We start from the raw sequence: 20113 nt of genomic DNA on the forward strand, positions 1-20113 counted from the left end.
TGGTTGTGTAGGCTATTTGACTATCGATTGGTTGTGTAGGCTATTTGACTATCGATTGGTTGTGTAGGCTATATGGCTATCGATTGGTTGTGTAGGCTATATGGCTATCGATTGGTTGTGGAGGCTATATGGCTATCGATTGGTTGTGTAGGCTATATGGCTATCGATTGGTTGTGTAGGCTATATGGCTATCGATTGGTTGTGTAGGCTATTTGGCTATCGATTGGTTGTTTAGGCTATATGGCTATCGATTGGTTGTGTAGGCTATTTGGCTATCGATTGGTTGTGTAGGCTATTTGGCTATCGATTGGTTGTGTAGGCTATTTGGCTATCGATTGGTTGTGTAGGCTATTTGACTATCGATTGGTTGTGTAGGCTATTTGGCTGCAGATGTGGCCAGGGCAAAAAATAGCCTAAGACATCGCTACAGAGAGACAGGACGGACAGCTGATCGTCCTCGCAGTGGCAGACCACGTGTAACAACACCTGCACAGGATCGGTCCATCCGAACATCACACCTGTGGGACAAATACAGGATGGCAACAACAACTGCCCGAGTTACGCCAGGAACGCACAATCCCTCCATCAGTGCTCAGACTGTCCGCAATAGGCTGAGAGAGGCTGGTCTGAGGGCTTGAAGGCCAGTTGTAAGGCAGGTCCTCACCAGACATCACTGGCAACAACGTCGCCTATGGGCACAAACCCACCGTCGCTGGACCAGACAGGACTGGCAAAAAGTGCTCTTCACTGACGAGTCACGGTTTTGTCTCACCAGGGGCGATGGTCGGATTCGCGTTTATCGTCGAAGGAATGAGCGTTACACCGAGGCCTGTACTCTGGAGCGGGATCAATTTGTTGGTGGAGGGTCCGTCATGGTCTGGGGCGGTGTGTCACAGCGTCATCAGACTGAGCTTGTTGTCATTGCAGGCAATCTCAACGGGAAGACATCCTTCTACCTCATGTGGTATCCTTCCTGCAGGCTCATCCTGACATGACCCTCCAGCATGACAATGCCACCAGCCATAACTGCTTGTTCTGTGCGTGATTTCCTGCAAGTCAGTGTTCTGCCATGGCCAGCGAAGATCACGGATCTCAATCCCATTGAGCACGTCTGGGACCTGTTGGATCGGAGGGTGAGGGCTAGGGCCATTCCCCCCAGAAATACCTGGGAACTTGCAGGTGCCTTGGTGGAAGAGTAGGGTAACATCTCACAGCAAGAACTGGCAAGTCTGGTGCAGTCTATGAGGAGGAGATGCACTGCAGTACTTAATGCAGCTGGTGGCCACACCAGATACTGACTGTTACTTTTGGATTTTGACCCCCCTTTGTTCAGGGACACATTATTCCATTTAAACTTGTTCAGTTTATGTCTCAGTTGCTGAATCTTGTTATGTTCATACAAATATTTACACATGTTAAGTTTGCTGAAAATTAACACCGTTGACAGTGAGAGGACGTTTGTTTTTTTGCCTAATTTTTTTAAATGGCACAACATTTTAAAATGTGTGGATTTTTTAAGGTATTGTTTCTCTTTATTCAACCCGTCCACCACCCACCCGCCCTTTAAGCCACACAATATTGAATAACCCTAAATCCATCCACCCCGCGGATATAACTGCGGGAACTGTGTCAACCCGCGCATCACTAGTGTGTGTGTGTGTGTGTTTATACGTGAGTGTGTCGCTGGTCTCTCAGGTCTGGCTGTATTCTACAGTGCATGTGTCTCCAGTGTTTGTGTGCTACTGGAGATGCGGCTCTGTTGGAATAACAGCCAGGACCACAGCATCACCAACCAGCCCACTCTGCTCAATGTACCTGTTTATCTGTGTGTTTATGTGTTTAAAGAAAGAAAGAGACTGTACTCTGTTCCCTTAAATACACCGTTAAGTGTCACAACATATTAATCTGACAATCTTCTTTCCCTCTGGAATGATATTGTTATGGTAATGAGAGTGTTATGGTAATGGGGGTGTTATGTAATGGGGGTGTTATGTAATGGGGGTGTTATGGTAATGGGGGTGTTATATAATGGGGGTGTTATGTAATGGGGGTGTTATGGTAATGAGTGTGTTAAGTAATGGGGGTGTTATGGTAATGGGGGTGTTATGGTAATGGGGGTGTTATGTAATGGGGTGTTATGTGATGGGGGTGTTATGGTAATGGAGGGGTTATGGTAATGGGGTGTTATGGTAATGGGGGCGTTATGGTAATGGGGGTTTCATGGTAATGGGGGTGTTATGGTAATGAGGGTGTTATGGTAATGAGGGTGTTATGGTAATGGGGTGTTATGGTAATGAGGGTGTTATGGTAATGGAGAGGTTATGGTAATGGGGCGGTTATGGTAATGGGGCGTTATGGTAATGGGGGTGTTATGGTAATGGAGGTGTTATGGTAATGAGGGTGTTATGGTAATGACTATGTTCTGGGTGAGGGAGCTTTACGGTGGTGAACGTACAAGGTTCATTAAGATCTCCAGACATAGAGAGCAACAAACACACACACAGACACACATTCAGTCAAATACACACACACAGTTGCAGACACACAGTCACACACACACACACACACACACACACACACACACACACACACACACACACACACACACACACACACACACACACACACACACACACACACACACACACAGGCTGGCACAGATCCAGTTTCATTACAAAGGGTTTCTTACAGGTTGATTGAGTGATCATATTTCATCATATCTAATCCTATTTAATCATATGTAAAAAGCTGCTCAGAGCCTCGTGCCTGGGGGAGACATGCTGTACTGTAGCTATGGACCCTCCCTCCCTCCCTCCCTCCCTCCCTCCCTCCCTCCCTCCCTCCCTCCCTCCCTCCCTGCGTATAGTCCCAACATGCCCTTCAATACATAACCTGTTCCTGTGTTTGTCTCCCTGAGTTACAGCACCCTACAGTTAGTGTAAATATGTGCATGCTTGCATGTGTCAATCTGCTATAGTACCATCTGCTATAGTACCATCTGCTATAGTACTGCCCATGCACGGATGCACGCACACTAGTACTGAGCGATTAACCAACATTTCATATTTTCAGTTATTATACAACTAATTAACCTACTTCTGTTCAAATACTTTTTTCTGACAGCCCAGTGCAGTATTTCTTTAGAGAGAAATTAAATAATTCACAACACAAGTCAAGAACTATGTTGGACGCAGGGCTGGAGGAAGTTGTAGTTTTCATTAAGCAAATATTCAACCTAGTTCAGTGCAGAAACATGGTAATTAACTACAATGACCATAAGCCATTGCAGCTGTTTTTCGGACAGAGACTGGTCAGAGAGGAAAAGGCGAAGCGAGAGGTTTCATTCTCGCCAATATCCGTCCAAAATAAGCCAATTGTGTTTCTGTGGGCTTATTTTGGTGCTGAACTTGTCTCCTGCCTTCCCGCCTTTGGCCCGACTCCCATTGTTAGGGTGGAGACATGAGCGTCTCGTCACTATATACAGATCTCTGTACGTATACACTTTTACGCCTGATACGTTATGTTAGATACACACAGACAACATAGACTGCTTGAGAGAGGAATGTACACAACACAACGACAAGAGGGACAGAGACAGTTCTTGAAACAAGTCAAAGTATTTTGTCAAACAGCTCTGCAGGCAGAGAAATTCGAAACCAAAAAAACTGTGATTATTTTTTAATAATCGAAACGAGCCGACCTCAAAAAGCAGTAATCGCTCAACACTAACACACACACACGCACGCATGCACACACACAATCTTTAACGTTAAACGCTCAGAGTTTGGGGTAATCTGAAATGGCAGCATTTGATCTCTGACTCCTGGTTCACTGTGGGACATCTAAAATCGAGCTTATAAGTAGTATAATTTATGGATATATTCAGCATCTTCTCTTTCTCCCCGACACACACATACTGCTGTTAGGGGAAGTGATGAGCTCTACAGCAGAGTCTCGCGACCTCAATTGCTGGTTGAAACCTGCCCCCCCCCCCCAAAATAAAGAATTTGTAGATAATTGTCCCTCTTTATGGGACTCATCCACACACAGGACCAAGCCCGGCCTGTTGAGGAGTGATGGACTCTATCCTAGCTGGAGGAGCTCTCACCTTATCTACCAACATAGACAGGGCTCTACCTCCTCTAGCTCCACAATGAGATAGGGTGCAGGCCAGACAGCAGGCTGTTAGCCAGTCTGACAGTTTAGTGGAGTCTACCACTAACATTTTCAGTGTAGACAGCTCAGCTATCCCCATTGAGGCCGTGTCTGTGCCTAGATCTAGGTTGAGCAAAACTAAACATGGCAGTGTTTGCTTTAGCAATCTCACTGGAATAAAGACCTCCATTCCTGCAATTATTGAAAGAGATTGTGATATCTCACATCTCAAAATAGGGCTACTTAATGTTAGATCCCTCACTTACAAGGCAGTTATAGTCAATGAACTAATCACTGATCATAGTCTTGATGTGATTGGCCTGACTGAAATTGACTGTGTTAAATGAGGCCTCACCTCCTGGTTACACTAGTGACCATATCCCTGTGCATCCCGCAAAGGCAGAGGTGTTGCAGACATTCATTGTTAAACAATGACTGCATTTTCATCTTTTGAGCTTCTAGTCATAAAATCTATGCAGCCTACTCAATCACTTTTTATAGCTACTGTTTACAGGCCTTCTGGGTCGTATACAGTGTTCCTCACTGAGTTCCCTGAATTCCTATCGGACCTTGCAGTCATGGCAGTTAATATTCCAATTTTTGGTGACTTTAATATTCACATGGAAAAGTCCACAGACCCACCAGCATTCCCCAAGAGAGGATGGCTTCCACTTCAGCAGTAATAAATTCATGAACTTCTACGATGAAAAGATCATGATCATTAGAAACAAAATTACGGACTCCTTTGAATCTGTGTATTCCTCCCAAGCTCAGTTGTCCTGATTCTGCACAACACTGCCAGGACCTTTGGATCAATGGGGACACTAAAGTTTTTTGATCTATATCTCTTGACACATTCATGGAAATAGTCATGGCCTCTAAACCTTCAAGCTGCATACTGGACCATATTCCATCTAAACTACAGAAAGAGCTGCTTGCTGTGCTTGGCCCTCCTATGTTGAACATAATTAATGGCTCCCTATCCACCAGATGTGTACCAAACTCACTAAATGTGGCCTCTCTTGAAAAAGTGGAACCCTGACCCAGAAAATGTAAAAAACAATTGACATATATCGAATCTCCCATTCCGCTGAAACATTTTAGAAAAAGAACTTGCGCAGGAACTCACTGCCTTCCTGAAGGCAAACAATGTATACGAAACGCTTCAGTTCGGTTTCAGACCCTTTCAAAGCACTGAGACTCGTGGAGGTGGTAAATTACCTTTCGTTGGTGTCAGACCAAGTTTCTGCATCTGTCCTCGTGCTCCTAGACCTTAGTCCTGCTTTTGACACCATCGATCAGCACATTATTTGGAGAGATTGGAAACCCAAATTGGTCTACATGGACAAGTTCTGACCTGGTTTAGATTTTATCTGTTGGAAAGATGTCAGTTTGTCTCTGTGGATGGTTTGTCCTCTGACAAATCAACTGTAAATGTCAGTGTTCCTCAAGGTTCCGTTTTAGGACCACTATTGTTTTAACTATATATTTTACCTCTTGGTGATGTGATTCGGTAACATAATGTTAACTTACACTGCTTTGCGGACGATACACTGCTGTACATTTCGATGAAACATGGTGAATCCCCAACATTTCCTATCCTGGAAGCCTGTGTTTCAGACATAAGGAAGTGGATGGTGGCAAATTATTTACTTTTTAAAATCCCAAGAAACAAAGAGATCTTCTGTTGGATCAATTAGTCTTGATGGTTGTACAGTTGTCTCAAATCAAACCTCTGCGTTACTTTGGACCCTGATCTCTCTTTTGATCTCTCTCTGGACCCTGCTGTACATACCTTCATGTATGCTATGGTCACAAGACTCAGGCCTGCTTATTGTCCCTATTATTTCTAAGCAAACGGCTAGAGGCAGGGCTATATAGAGCTGCTTTTGTATTGAATGGTCTGCCTATCCATGTGAGAAACGTAGATTCTGTCTCAACCTTTAAGTCTTTATATACTGCCTGGTTGGCCCTGTCCGGGGGTATTGTTGGACTGGGCCACAGTGTCTCCCGACCCCTCCTGTCTCAGCCTCCAGTATCTATGCTGCACTAGTTTATGTGTTGGTGGGCTAGGGTCAGTCTGTTCTATCTGGTGTCCTGTGTGAATGTAAGTATGCTCCCTCTAATTCTCTCTCCCTCCCCTCCCTGAGGACCTGAGCCCTAGGATCAGTACAATACAATAGAGTCAGTACAATAGAGACATAAATTATATCATATATCATGTTCTATTAATGCTATGGTCAGTACACTCAGTGGCAATGGAACCCTGATCTGTTCACCGCCGGACGTGCTACCTGTCTCAGACCTGCTGTTTTCAACTCTCTAGAGACAGCAGGAGCGGTAGAGATACTCTGAATGATCGGCTATGAAAAGCCAACTGACATTTACTCCTGAGGTACTGACCTGTTGCATCCTCTACAACCACTGTGATTATTATTATTTGACCCTGCTGGTCATCCATAAACACTTGAACATCTTGGCCATGTTCTGTTATAATCTCCACCCAGCACAGCCAGAAGAGGACTTATGTATACTCCCTCTCCGGCCTCATCAGGCTGCTGATTGTCCCGCACACCTGTCACCATCGTCTCGCGCACCTGCGCCTCATGACACTCACCTTGACTCCACCACCTCCTTGATTATCTTCCCTATATCTGTCACTCCCCTTGGTTCTTTCCTCAGGTGATATTGACTCTGTCTCATGACACTCACCTTGACTCCACCACCTCCTTGATTATCTTCCCTATATCTGTCACTCCCCTTGGTTCTTTCCTCAGGTGATATTGACTCTGTCTCATGACACTCACCTTGACTCCACCACCTCTTGATTATCTTCCCTATATCTGTCACTCCCTTGGTTCTTTCCTCAGGTGATATTGACTCTGTCTCATGACACTCACCTTGACTCCACCACCTCCTTGATTATCTTCCCTATATCTGTCACTCCCCTTGGTTCTTTTCCTCAGGTGATATTGACTCTGTCTCATGACACTCACCTTGACTCCACCACCTCCTTGATTATCTTCCTATATCTGTCACTCCCCTTGGTTCTTTCCTCAGGTGATATTGACTCTGTCTCATGACACTCACCTTGACTCCACCACCTCCTTGATTATCTTCCCTATATCTGTCACTCCCCTTGGTTCTTTCCTCAGGTGATATTGACTCTGTCTCATGACACTCACCTTGACTCCACCACCTCCTTGATTATCTTCCCTATATCTGTCACTCCCCTTGGTTCTTTCTCAGGTGATATTGACTCTGTCTCATGACACTCACCTTGACTCCACCACCTCCTTGATTATCTTCCCTATATCTGTCACTCCCCTGGTTCTTTCCTCAGGTGATATTGACTCTGTCTCATGACACTCACCTTGACTCCACCACCTCCTTGATTATCTTCCCTATATCTGTCACTCCCCTTGGTTCTTTCCTCAGGTGATATTGACTCTGTCTCATGACACTCACCTTGACTCCACCACCTCCTTGATTATCTTCCCTATATCTGTCACTCCCCTTGGTTCTTTCCTCAGGTGATATTGACTCTGTCTCATGACACTCACCTTGACTCCACCACCTCCTTGATTATCTTCCCTATATCTGTCACTCCCCTTGGTTCTTTCCTCCTCTGTCTCATGACACTCACCTTGACTCCACCACCTCCTTGATTATCTTCCCTATATCTGTCACTCCCCTTGGTTCTTTCCTCAGGTGATATTGACTCTGTCTCATGACACTCACCTTGACTCCACCACCTCCTTGATTATCTTCCCTATATCTGTCACTCCCCTTGGTTCTTTCCTCAGGTGATATTGACTCTGTCTCATGACACTCACCTTGACTCCACCACCTCCTTGATTATCTTCCCTATATCTGTCACTCCCTTGGTTCTTTCCTCAGGTGATATTGACTCTGTCTCATGACACTCACCTTGACTCCACCACCTCCTTGATTATCTTCCCTATATCTGTCACTCCCCTTGGTTCTTTCCTCAGGTGATATTGACTCTGTCTCATGACACTCACCTTGACTCCACCACCTCCTTGATTATCTTCCCTATATCTGTCACTCCCCTTGGTTCTTTCCTCAGGTGATATTGACTCTGTCTCATGACACTCACCTTGACTCCACCACCTCCTTGATTATCTTCCCTATATCTGTCACTCCCCTTGGTTCTTTCCTCAGGTGATATTGACTCTGTCTCATGACACTCACCTTGACTCCACCACCTCCTTGATTATCTTCCCTATATCTGTCACTCCCCTTGGTTCTTTCCTCAGGTGATATTGACTCTGTCTCATGACACTCACCTTGACTCCACCACCTCCTTGATTATCTTCCTATATCTGTCACTCCCCTTGGTTCTTTCCTCAGGTGATATTGACTCTGTCTCATGACACTCACCTTGACTCCACCACCTCCTTGATTATCTTCCCTATATCTGTCACTCCCCTTGGTTCTTTCCTCAGGTGATATTGACTCTGTCTCATGACACTCACCTTGACTCCACCACCTCCTTGATTATCTTCCCTATATCTGTCACTCCCTTGGTTCTTTCCTCAGGTGATATTGACTCTGTCTCATGACACACCTTGACTCCACCACCTCCTTGATTATCTTCCACTGTCACTCCCCCTTGGTTCTTTCCTTGATTGATCATTCACCTTGATATCTGTCATCTGTCACTCCTTGGTTCTTTCCTCAGGTGATATTGACTCTGTCTCATGACACTCACCTTGACTCCACCACCTCCTTGATTATCTTCCCTATATCTGTCACTCCCCTTGGTTCTTTCCTCAGGTGATATTGACTCTGTCTCATGACACTCACCTTGACTCCACCACCTCCTTGATTATCTTCCCTATATCTGTCACTCCCCTTGGTTCTTTCCTCAGGTGATATTGACTCTGTCTCATGACACTCACCTTGACTCCACCACCTCCTTGATTATCTTCCCTATATCTGTCACTCCCCTTGGTTCTTTCCTCAGGTGATATTGACTCTGTCTCATGACACTCACCTTGACTCCACCACCTCCTTGATTATCTTCCCTATATCTGTCACTCCCCTTGGTTCTTTCCTCAGGTGATATTGACTCTGTCTCATGACACTCACCTTGACTCCACCACCTCCTTGATTATCTTCCCTATATCTGTCACCCCTTGGTTCTTTCCTCAGGTGATATTGACTCTGTCTCATGACACTCACCTTGACTCCACCACCTCCTTGATTATCTTCCCTATATCTGTCACTCCCCTTGGTTCTTTCCTCAGGTGATATTGACTCTGTCTCATGACACTCACCTTGACTCCACCACCTCCTTGATTATCTTCCCTATATCTGTCACTCCCCTTGGTTCTTTCCTCAGGTGATATTGACTCTGTTTTCACGTCGGTGCGTTTTGTGTTCATTTTATTTGTTAGAACACTCACTCCCTGAACTTGCTTCCCGACTGTCAGCGCACTCGTCACAACTGGCCACCCATCAGAGCCTGGTTCCTCTCTAGGTTTCTTCCTAGGTTCTGACCTTTCTAGTTATTCCAAGCCACCGTGCTTCTACACCTGCATTGCTTGCTGTTTGGGGGTTTAGGCTGGGTTTCTGTATAAGCACTTTGTGACACTGTGACATGTGTTGATGTAAAAAGGGCTTGATAAATACATTTTATTGATTGACATGCATTTCACTGTTAGTCTACGCCTGTTGTTTACAAAGAATGTAACAAATAAAATGTGATTTGATGTGTGCTGATGTGCACTCTTCACACGTCTACAATAAGGAAGCAAGTGGAATTAGTGTGTTATCATTTGTTTGGAGTAGTGATTTGTAGAGCAGGTGTTCTGACCCTCAGGACCAGCTGACTCTTCTTTCCCTCTCTCCCTTCTCCTCTCTCATCTCTTCTCTTTTTCTCCCCTCCTTCTTTACCTACCTTATTTAACCATCTCTACCTCCCCTCTCGAATCCCTCTCTGTCTTTCCCCTCCCTCCTTCCCGTTCGCCCTCTCCCTCTCCCCTTACCCGTCTCTTTGTCTCTCTCTGTGCAGACCCTGTTGCCCTCTCATCGAGCTATATTAATCACACTGAGTGCTCTGACATTTGAAGGACGCCAGTGATCAGAATAATTAAACACCCCCCTCTTTATCTGTTTGTCTTTCTCTTTCTCTATCTCTCTTTTCCTCCCCCGTTCTCTCTCTTTTTACAGAATAATAATGTGTTGCTACTGTCTAATCTGGCTGTAGTGTATGACCCCTAGTACTTTAGAGCTACATTTATCTTTTCACCTCTACACTGCACCAGAGTTACAGTCATTTATCTTTCACCTCTACACTGCACCAGAGTTACAGTCATTTATCTTTCACCTCTACACTGCACCAGAGTTACAGTCATTTATCTTTCACCTCTACACTGCACCAGAGTTACAGTCATTTATCTTTCACCTCTACACTGCACCAGAGTTACAGTCATTTATCTTTCACCTCTACACTGCACCAGAGTTACAGTCATTTATCTTTCACCTCTACACTGCACCAGAGTTACAGTCATTTATCTTTCACCTCTACACTGCACCAGAGTTACAGTCATTTATCTTTCACCTCTACACTGCACCAGAGTTACAGTCATTTATCTTTCACCTCTACACTGCACCAGAGTTACAGTCATTTATCTTTCACCTCTACACTGCACCAGAGTTACAGTCATTTATCTTTCACCTCTACACTGCACCAGAGTTACAGTCATTTATCTTTCACCTCTACACTGCACCAGAGTTACAGTCATTTATCTTTCACCTCTACACTGCACCAGAGTTAGTCATGTTCAACATGAAGCCATCCACAATATCATGTTGTCATAGCGATTATTAGAGTTTGTTATGAATGCTTTCACATCTACACTGAGTATACAACACATTAGAAACACCTTCCTAATATTGAGCTGCACCCCCCCCCAACCCCTTTTGCCATCAGAACAGGCTCAATTGATCAGGACAGGAACTCTACAAGGTGTTGAAAGCGTTCCACAGGGATGCTGGCCCATGTTGACTCTACAAGGTGTTGAAAGCGTTCCACAGGGATGCTGGCCCATGTTGACTCTACAAGGTGTTGAAAGCATTCCACAGGGATGCTGGCCCATGTTGAAAGGTGTTGAAAGCATTCCACAGGGATGCTGGCCCATGTTGACTCTACAAGGTGTTGAAAGTTTTCCACAGGGATGCTGGCCCATGTTGACTCTACAAGGTGTTGAAAGCATTCCACAGGATGCTGGCCCATGTTGACTCTACAAGGTCTTGAAAGTTTTCCACAGGGATGCTGGCCCATGTTGACTCTACAAGGTGTTGAAAGTTTTCCACAGGGATGCTGGCCCATGTTGACTCTACAAGGTGTTGAAAGCGTTCCACAGGGATGCTGGCCCATGTTGACTCTACAAGGTGTTAAATGTGTTCCACAGGGATGCTGGCCCATGTTGACTCTACAAGGTGTTGAAAGCGTTCCACAGGGATGCTGGCCCATGTTGACTCTACAAGGTGTTAAATGTTCCACAGGGATGCTGGCCCATGTTGACTCTACAAGGTGTTGAAAGCGTTCCACAGGGATGCCGGCCCATGTTGACTCTACAAGGTGTTGAAAGCGTTCCACAGGGATGCTGGCCCATGTTGACTCTACAAGGTGTTGAAAGCGTTCCACAGGGATGCTGGCCCATGTTGACTCCAATGCTTCCCAGTTGTGTCAGTTAGGCTGGATGTTCTTTGAGAAGTGGGGGCATTCTTGATAGACACAGGAAACTGTAGAGCATGAAAAACCCAGCAGCGTTGCAGTTCTCAACACAAACCGGTGCACCCGGGACCTAATTCCATACCCCGTTCAAAGGCACTTACATGTCTTGTCTTCACCGTCTGAATGTCACATCCACAATCCATGTCTCAATTGTCCCCGGTCTTAAAAATCCTTCTTTAACCTGTCTCCTCCCCTTCATCTACACTGATTGTAGTGGATTTAACAAGTGACATCAATAATAGATCATAGGATTCACCTGGATTCACCTGGTCAGTCTGTCATGGAAAGAGCAGGTTTTCTTAATGTTTCCTCATCCCTGTCCCTAAATCCCCAGCCCTTCTCCCTAAATCCCCAGTCTTTCTCCCTAAAACCCCAGCCCCTCTCCCTAAAACCCCAGCCCCTCTCCCTAAAACCCCAGTCCTTCTCCCTAAATCCCCAGCCCTTCTATGTGTGTGCGTGCGTGCGTGTTTCAGTGTGTTAGCTGTCCACTCTGCTCTATTTTAGTAAATCGGTTTGCAGATCGATAGAAGGTGATTGATTTCCCCTGGTTATTCTTCAGCCAATCACACACCCACTGACTTAGCTGTGTGTGAATGTATGTGCGTGTGTCTCCAAGGGATGTGCCACTCAAAGTCAGTCCCACACACACACACACACACACACACACACACACACACACACACACACACACACACACACACACACACACACACACACACACACACACACACACACACACACACACACACACACACTGGTTCATCATTTTTGCCTCTACATATGGCTGTCACACTATCTGTCTTTACATGACACTCTGTCTTCTCTTCCCGCTAATTAAACACTATGGTGTCTCTGTTCCCTCATATAAACAGTATGGTGTCTCTGTTCCCTCATATAAACAGTATGGTGTCTCTGTTCCCTCATATAAACAGTATGGTGTCTCTGTTCCCTCATATAAACACTATGGTGTCTCTGTTCCCTCATATAAACAGTATGGTGTCTCTGTTCCCTCATATAAACAGTATGGTGTCTCTGTTCCCTCATATAAACAGTATGGTGTCTCTGTTCCCTCATATAAACAGTATGGTGTCTCTGTTCCCTCATATAAACAGTATGGTGTCTCTGTTCCCTCATATAAACAGTATGGTGTCTCTGTTCCCTCATATAAACAGTATGGTGTCTCTGTTCCCTCATATAAACAGTATGGTGTCTCTGTTCCCTCATATAAACAGTATGGTGTCTCTGTTCCTTAAACAGTATGGTGTCTCTGTTCCTCATATAAACAGTATGGTGTCTCTGTTCCCTCATATAAACAGTATGGTGTCTCTGTTCCCTCATATAAACAGTATGGTCTCTGTTCATATAAACTGTTCCCTCATATAAACAGTATGGTGTCTCTGTTCCCTCATATAAACAGTATGGTGTCTCTGTTCCCTCATATAAACAGTATGGTGTCTCTGTTCCCTCATATAAACAGTATGGTGTCTCTGTTCCCTAAACAGTATGGTGTCTCTGTTCCCTCATATAAACAGTATGGTGTCTCTGTTCCCCATATAAACAGTATGGTGTCTCTGTTCCCTCATATAAACAGTATGGTGTCTCTGTTCCCTCATATAAACAGTATGGTGTCTCTGTTCCCTCATATAAACAGTATGTGTGTTCCCTCATATAAACAGTATGGTGTTCATATAAACAGTATGGTGTCTCTGTTCCTCATATAAACAGTATGGTGTCTCTGTTCCCTCATATAAACAGTATGGTGTCTCTGTTCCCTCATATAAACAGTATGGTGTCTCTGTTCCCTCATATAAACAGTATGGTGTCTCTGTTCCCTCATATAAACAGTATGGTGTCTCTGTTCCCTCATATAAACAGTATGGTGTCTCTGTTCCCTCATATAAACAGTATGGTGTCTCTGTTCCCTCATATAAACAGTATGGTGTCTCTGTTCCCTCATATAAACAGTATGGTGTCTCTGTTCCCTCATATAAACAGTATGGTGTCTCTGTTCCCTCATATAAACAGTATGGTGTCTCTGTTCCCTCATATAAACAGTATGGTGTCTCTGTTCCCTCATATAAACAGTATGGTGTCTCTGTTCCCTCATATAAACAGTATGGTGTCTCTGTTCCCCTCATATAAACAGTATGGTGTCTCTGTTCCCTCATATAAACAGTATGGTGTCTCTGTTCCCTCATATAAACAGTATGGTGTCTCTGTTCCCTCATATAAACAGTATGGTGTCTCTGTTCCCCTCATATAAACAGTATGGTGTCTCTGTTCCCTCATATAAACAGTATGGTGTCTCTGTTCCCTCATATAAACAGTATGGTGTCTCTGTTCCCTCATATAAACAGTATGGTGTCTCTGTTCCCTCATATAAACAGTATGGTGTCTCTGTTCCCTCATATAAACAGTATGGTGTCTCTGTTCCCTCATATAAACAGTATGGTGTCTCTGTTCCCTCATATAAACAGTATGGTGTCTCTGTTCCCTCATATAAACAGTATGGTGTCTCTGTTCCCTCATATAAACAGTATGGTGTCTCTGTTCCCTCATATAAACAGTATGGTGTCTCTGTTCCTTATTATTATATTATTATTATTATTATATAAACAGTATGGTGTCTCTGTTCCCTCATATAAACACTATGGTGTCTCTGTTCCCTCATATAAACAGTATGATGTCTCTGTTCCCTCATATAAACAGTATGGTGTCTCTGTTCCCTCATATAAACAGTATGGTGTCTCTGTTCCCTCATATAAACAGTATGGTGTCTCTGTTCCCTCATATAAACAGTATGGTGTCTCTGTTCCCTAAACAGTATGGTGTCTCTGTTCCCTATAAACAGTATGTTCCCTCATATAAACAGTATGGTGTCTCTGTTCCCTCATATAAACAGTATGGTGTCTCTGTTCCCTCATATAAACAGTATGGTGTCTCTGTTCCCTCATATAAACAGTATGGTGTCTCTGTTTAAACATATAAACAGTATGGTGTCTCTGTTCCCTCATATAAACAGTATGGTGTCTCTGTTCCCTCATATAAACAGTATGGTGTCTCTGTTCCCTCATATAAACAGTATGGTGTCTCTGTTCCCTCATATAAACAGTATGGTGTCTCTGTTCCCTCATATAAACAGTATGGTGTCTCTGTTCCCTCATATAAACAGTATGGTGTCTCTGTTCCCTCATATAAACAGTATGGTGTCTCTGTTCCCTCATATAAACAGTATGGTGTCTCTGTTCCCTCATATAAACAGTATGGTGTCTCTGTTCATATAAACCTGTTCATATAAACAGTATGGTGTCTCTGTTCCCTCATATAAACAGTATGGTGTCTCTGTTCCCTCATATAAACAGTATGGTGTCTCTGTTCCCTCATATAAACAGTATGGTGTGTCTCTGTTCTCCCTCATATAAACAGTATGGTGTCTCTGTTCCTCATATAAACAGTATGGTGTCTCTGTTCCCTCCTATAAACAGTATGGTGTCTCTGTTCCCTCATATAAACAGTATGGTGTCTCTGTTCCCTCATATAAACATGGTGTCTCTGTTCCCTCATATAAACAGTATGGTGTCTCTGTTCCCTCATATAAACAGTATGGTGTCTCTGTTCCCTCATATAAACAGTATGGTGTCTCTGTTCCTCATATAAACAGTATGTGTGTCATATAAACAGTATGTTCCCTCATATAAACAGTATGGTGTCTCTGTTCCATCATATAAACAGTATGGTGTCTCTGTTCCATCATATAAACAGTATGGTGTCTCTGTTCCCTCATATAAACAGTATGTTCCCCATATAAACATGGTGTCTCTGTTCCCTATAAACAGTATGGTGTCTCTGTTCCCTCATATAAACAGTATGGTGTCTCTGTTCCCTCATATAAACAGTATGGTGTCTCTGTTCCCTCATATAAACAGTATGGTGTCTCTGTTCCATCATATAAACAGTATGGTGTGGTGTCATAAATGATTCTGCTGTTTCTGTGTGTAAATCATGTTGTTTCTGTTTCCTCCCAGGATGCTTTACTGCGGCTGGCAGCAGTTGTTGACGTGCGCTCACTCCGAGATGCTCTCAGAGAGACCGCACAGGGGCTTCTGCCCAGCGTGGTATGTACACACAGGGCTGCTGGGTAGTGTTCTTTTTTGGGAGGGGTCAAGCAGCCATTCCTCAGAACTGCACCACTGGATTGTCAGGTGTGTATGTTCAGTATGAGTGACAGGGGCAGAGCTTGTGTCAGAGGGGCGTGGCTTTCTCCAGGGGCCCTTCTGACCAATTAATGAAACAGAATGAATAGCTGACATGGCCAATCATAAGCACACATTTATCATCGTCTCTAGGGATGTTAATGGTTAACCATTAGTTGGTTAGCCGCCGAAAATACATTTTCCAAGTCATGCTTATCGATCTGTAGGTTAATTTGACGAATTTTGTGGAGTTAAATTGTGTATTTTGGATAGTTTGTCATGTAGACCTGTTTTAGGTTATGTATCACATCGCATACAGAGCCTAGTTTGAGCGGAATATCCAACAACCTCTCACAGTCTCACATCAGCATTTCATCCATATTTCTCAACATTTCCTCATGCCATTGAGCCCAGCATTTCTCTCCTGTTCTGTTGGTTATCATATCAACTTTATTTGACTTTATTTGACTAGGCCAAATCCCTAGTCATATGAGCCAACCCATTCTAGTTGTTGCATCTTTACATTCCAATTAGATTGTCACCTCTGTCACATGAAACAGCGAGCATCATTTGTGCTTTAGAACAAACTTTTGCCGCTAATTGGAGTTTAGGTCATTTTTCCCCTGTGTTGTTTTCCATTGGCTGCTTCATTACAGCCTAGTTGCATGTTCAGTAATGGCCTTTAGCCTCTTGGCCATGAACTAGAAACATTAAAAAGGCTTGGCACAACTTTGGATTATTTTAGAATCATTTTCTGGACAAAATATTTTAATGTTGTTTTGGTACTGAATTAATTAGGCTGTTAGTAAGATACCAAGAGTAGTTTTAAACTAACAACCTTACTAAATTAATAAATGACAAATCATTTTGAAGAACCTGGTCCCTCCCAGCAGCAGACAGACAGCTGTACTGCAACCAGTATCAGTCCAGGGGGCGCTGAAGGGGGTATAGCGACCAGACAGCTGTACTGCCACCAGTATCAGTCCAGGGGGCGCTGAAGGGGGTATAGCGACAGACAGCTGTACTGCCACCAGCTGTACTGCCACCAGTATCAGTCCAGGGGGCGCTGAAGGGGGTATAGCGACAGACAGCTGTACTGCCACCAGTATCAGTCCAGGGGGCGCTGAAGGGGGTATAGCGACAGACAGCTGTACTGCCACCAGTATCAGTCAGGGGGCGCAGGACAGACAGCTGTACTGCCACCAGTATCAGTCCAGGGGGCGCTGAAGGGGGTATAGCGACAGACAGCTGTACTGCCACCAGTATCAGTCCAGGGGGCGCTGAAGGGGGTATAGCGACAGACAGCTGTACTGCCACCAGTATCAGTCCAGGGGGCGCTGAAGGGGGTATAGCGACAGACAGCTGTACTGCCACCAGTATCAGTCCAGGGGGCGCTGAAGGGGGTATAGCGACAGACAGCTGTACTGCCACCAGTATCAGTCCAGGGGGCGCTGAAGGGGGTATAGCGACAGACAGCTGTACTGCCACCGGTATCAGTCCAGGGGGCGCTGAAGGGGGTATAGCGTCAGACAGCTGTACTGCACATTACTTTATATAATTAGCAACACCAATTTCAGTTTTTCAACCAATCATATTATATAACATATTATAAATACATTTAGCCATGTTTTATAGTGTTAAATCATGTTTTATAGTGTTAAATCATGTTTTATAGTGTTAAATCATGTTTTATAGTGTTAAATCATGTTGTATAGTGTTAAATCATGTTGTATACTGTTCAATCATGTTGTATAGTGTTAAATCATGTTTTATAGTGTTAAATCATGTTTTATAGTGTTAAATCATGTTGTATAGTGTTAAATCATGTTTTATAGTGTTAAATCATGTTGTATAGTGTTAAATCATGTTGTATAGTGTTAAATCATGTTGTATAGTGTTAAATCATGTTGTATACTGTTAAATCATGTTTTATAGTGTTAAATCATGTTTTATAGTGTTAAATCATGTTTTATAGTGTTAAATCATGTTGTATAGTGTTAAATCATGTTTTATAGTGTTAAATCATGTTGTATAGTGTTAAATCATGTTTTATAGTGTTAAATCATGTTTTATAGTGTTAAATCATGTTGTATAGTGTTAAATCATGTTTTATAGTGTTAAATCATGTTGTATAGTGTTAAATCATGTTGTATAGTGTTAAATCATGTTTTATAGTGTTAAATCATGTTGTATAGTGTTAAATCATGTTTTATAGTGTTAAATCATGTTTTATAGTGTTAAATCATGTTGTATAGTGTTAAATCATGTTTTATAGTGTTAAATCATGTTGTATAGTGTTAAATCATGTTTTATAGTGTTAAATCATGTTTTATAGTGTTAAATCATGTTGTATAGTGTTAAATCATGTTTTATAGTGTTAAATCATGTTGTATAGTGTTAAATCATGTTTTATAGTGTTAAATCATGTTGTATAGTGTTAAATCATGTTTTATAGTGTTAAATCATGTTTTATAGTGTTAAATCATGTTGTATAGTGTTAAATCATGTTTTATAGTGTTAAATCATGTTTTATAGTGTTAAATCATGTTTTATAGTGTTAAATCATGTTTTATAGTGTTAAATCATGTTTTATAGTGTTAAATCATGTTGTATAGTGTTAAATCATGTTGTATACTGTTAAATCATGTTTTATAGTGTTAAATCATGTTTTATAGTGTTAAATCATGTTTTATAATGTTAAATCGTGTTTTATAGTGTTAAATCATGTTTTATAGTGTTAAATCATGTTTTATAGTGTTAAATCATGTTGTATAGTGTTAAATCATGTTTTTTTCTTTGGTTTATAGTTTTTGGTAAGCTATATCATAGCTATTAAAAAAAAATGTTTTATTATCTGCAGGAACAGGGGGTGGTCGCACCCATGGACCCCCCCATGCTAGCTTTGCTTCTGATGTGTGTGTTTTCTTACAGGTGTATGTGTGTAAGTGCTGGAGGGAGTCTTCTGATGTGTGTGTTTTCTTACAGGAGTGTGTTTGTGTGTACGTGCTGGAGGGAGTCTTCTGATGTGTGTGTTTTCTTACAGGAGTGTGTTTGTGTGTACGTGCTGGAGAGAGACTCGAGGCTGCAGTGTGACGACCCAAGTCATGAGCTTCCAAAGGAGGGGAAGATCAGGTATGAAACCCTCTGTGTGTGAGTCCCTGGGCTCTTGAGTGGCACTCAAACCTACTACAAACCCTGGTTCGATCCCGGGCTGTATCACAACCGGCCGTTATTGGGAGTCCCATAGGACGGCATACAATTGGCCCAGCGTTGTCTGGGTTAGGGGAGGGTTTGGCCGGGGTAGGCCGTCATTGTAAATAAGAATTTGTTATTTTCTCTCTCTCTCTCTCTCTCTCTCTCTCTCTCTCTCTCTCTCTCTCTCTCTCTCTCTCTCTCTCTCTCTCTCTCTCAATTCAATTCAATTCAATTCAAGGGCTTTATTGGCATGGGAAACATGTGTTAACATTGCCAAAGCAAGTGAGGTAGACAACATACAAAGTGAACATATAAAGTGAAAAACAACAAAAATTCTCTCTCTCTCTCTCTCTTTCGCTCTCTCTCCCTCCCTCTTTCTCTCTTCGTCTCTCTCTCTCTCTCTCTCTCTCTCTCTCTCTCTCTCTCTCTCTCTCTCTCTCTCTCTCTCTCTCTCTCTCTCTCTCTACTCTCTGAGACTCTCTTCTCGTGATCTCTACAGGCTCAATAGTTCCCTCCTACCCTGGCTTAAGAACACACACAGACTGAATAGCCTTGTCCTAACCTAGCTTTGGTAAAATCAACATTGCATTATTCATGATAGTTTCTGTCTCGGACGAGAGCCCTCGAGCCTCACACACACACACATATCTGCATGCTGCACACACCTGCAAGCACCCGCTGGCACAATCTGTGTGTGTGTGTGTGTGTGTGTGTGTGTGTGTGTGTGTGTGTGTGTGTGTGTGTGTGTGTGTGTGTGTGTGTGTGTGTGTGTGTGTGTGTGTGTGTGTGTGTGTGTGTGTGT

The 20113-nt window shown here is 43.3% G+C and overlaps 1 protein-coding gene and 1 long non-coding RNA gene across 4 annotated transcripts in view; both read left to right on the forward strand.

The window, feature by feature from the left end:
• Window positions 1–6631: 6631 nt before the first annotated feature.
• Window positions 6632–9533, forward strand: LOC127909015 (uncharacterized). Of its 3 annotated transcripts, XR_008069430.1 has the most exons (5): window positions 6632–6932; window positions 8056–8435; window positions 8530–8624; window positions 8861–9240; window positions 9334–9533. It is a non-coding gene; the product is annotated as an uncharacterized LOC127909015 (long non-coding RNA). The 3 variants fall into 3 exon arrangements; XR_008069432.1 differs by lacking the exon at window positions 8861–9240; XR_008069431.1 differs by lacking the exon at window positions 8530–8624 and having other exon boundaries at window positions 6634–6932.
• Window positions 9534–15770: 6237 nt separating this feature from the next.
• The window catches only part of LOC118377553 (cGMP-dependent 3',5'-cyclic phosphodiesterase-like), a 63797-nt gene continuing 59454 nt past the window's right edge, over window positions 15771–20113 (forward strand). The window contains exons 1-2 of the mRNA XM_052468896.1: window positions 15771–16038; window positions 19160–19248. Coding sequence (XP_052324856.1) covers window positions 15898–16038; window positions 19160–19248 — 230 coding nt within the window. The 5' untranslated portion in view covers window positions 15771–15897. The remainder of the gene's footprint in view (window positions 16039–19159; window positions 19249–20113) is intronic.

Source organism: Oncorhynchus keta, chromosome 18 (genome assembly GCF_023373465.1).
Source record: "Oncorhynchus keta strain PuntledgeMale-10-30-2019 chromosome 18, Oket_V2, whole genome shotgun sequence".
Lineage (NCBI taxonomy): Eukaryota > Metazoa > Chordata > Actinopteri > Salmoniformes > Salmonidae > Oncorhynchus > Oncorhynchus keta.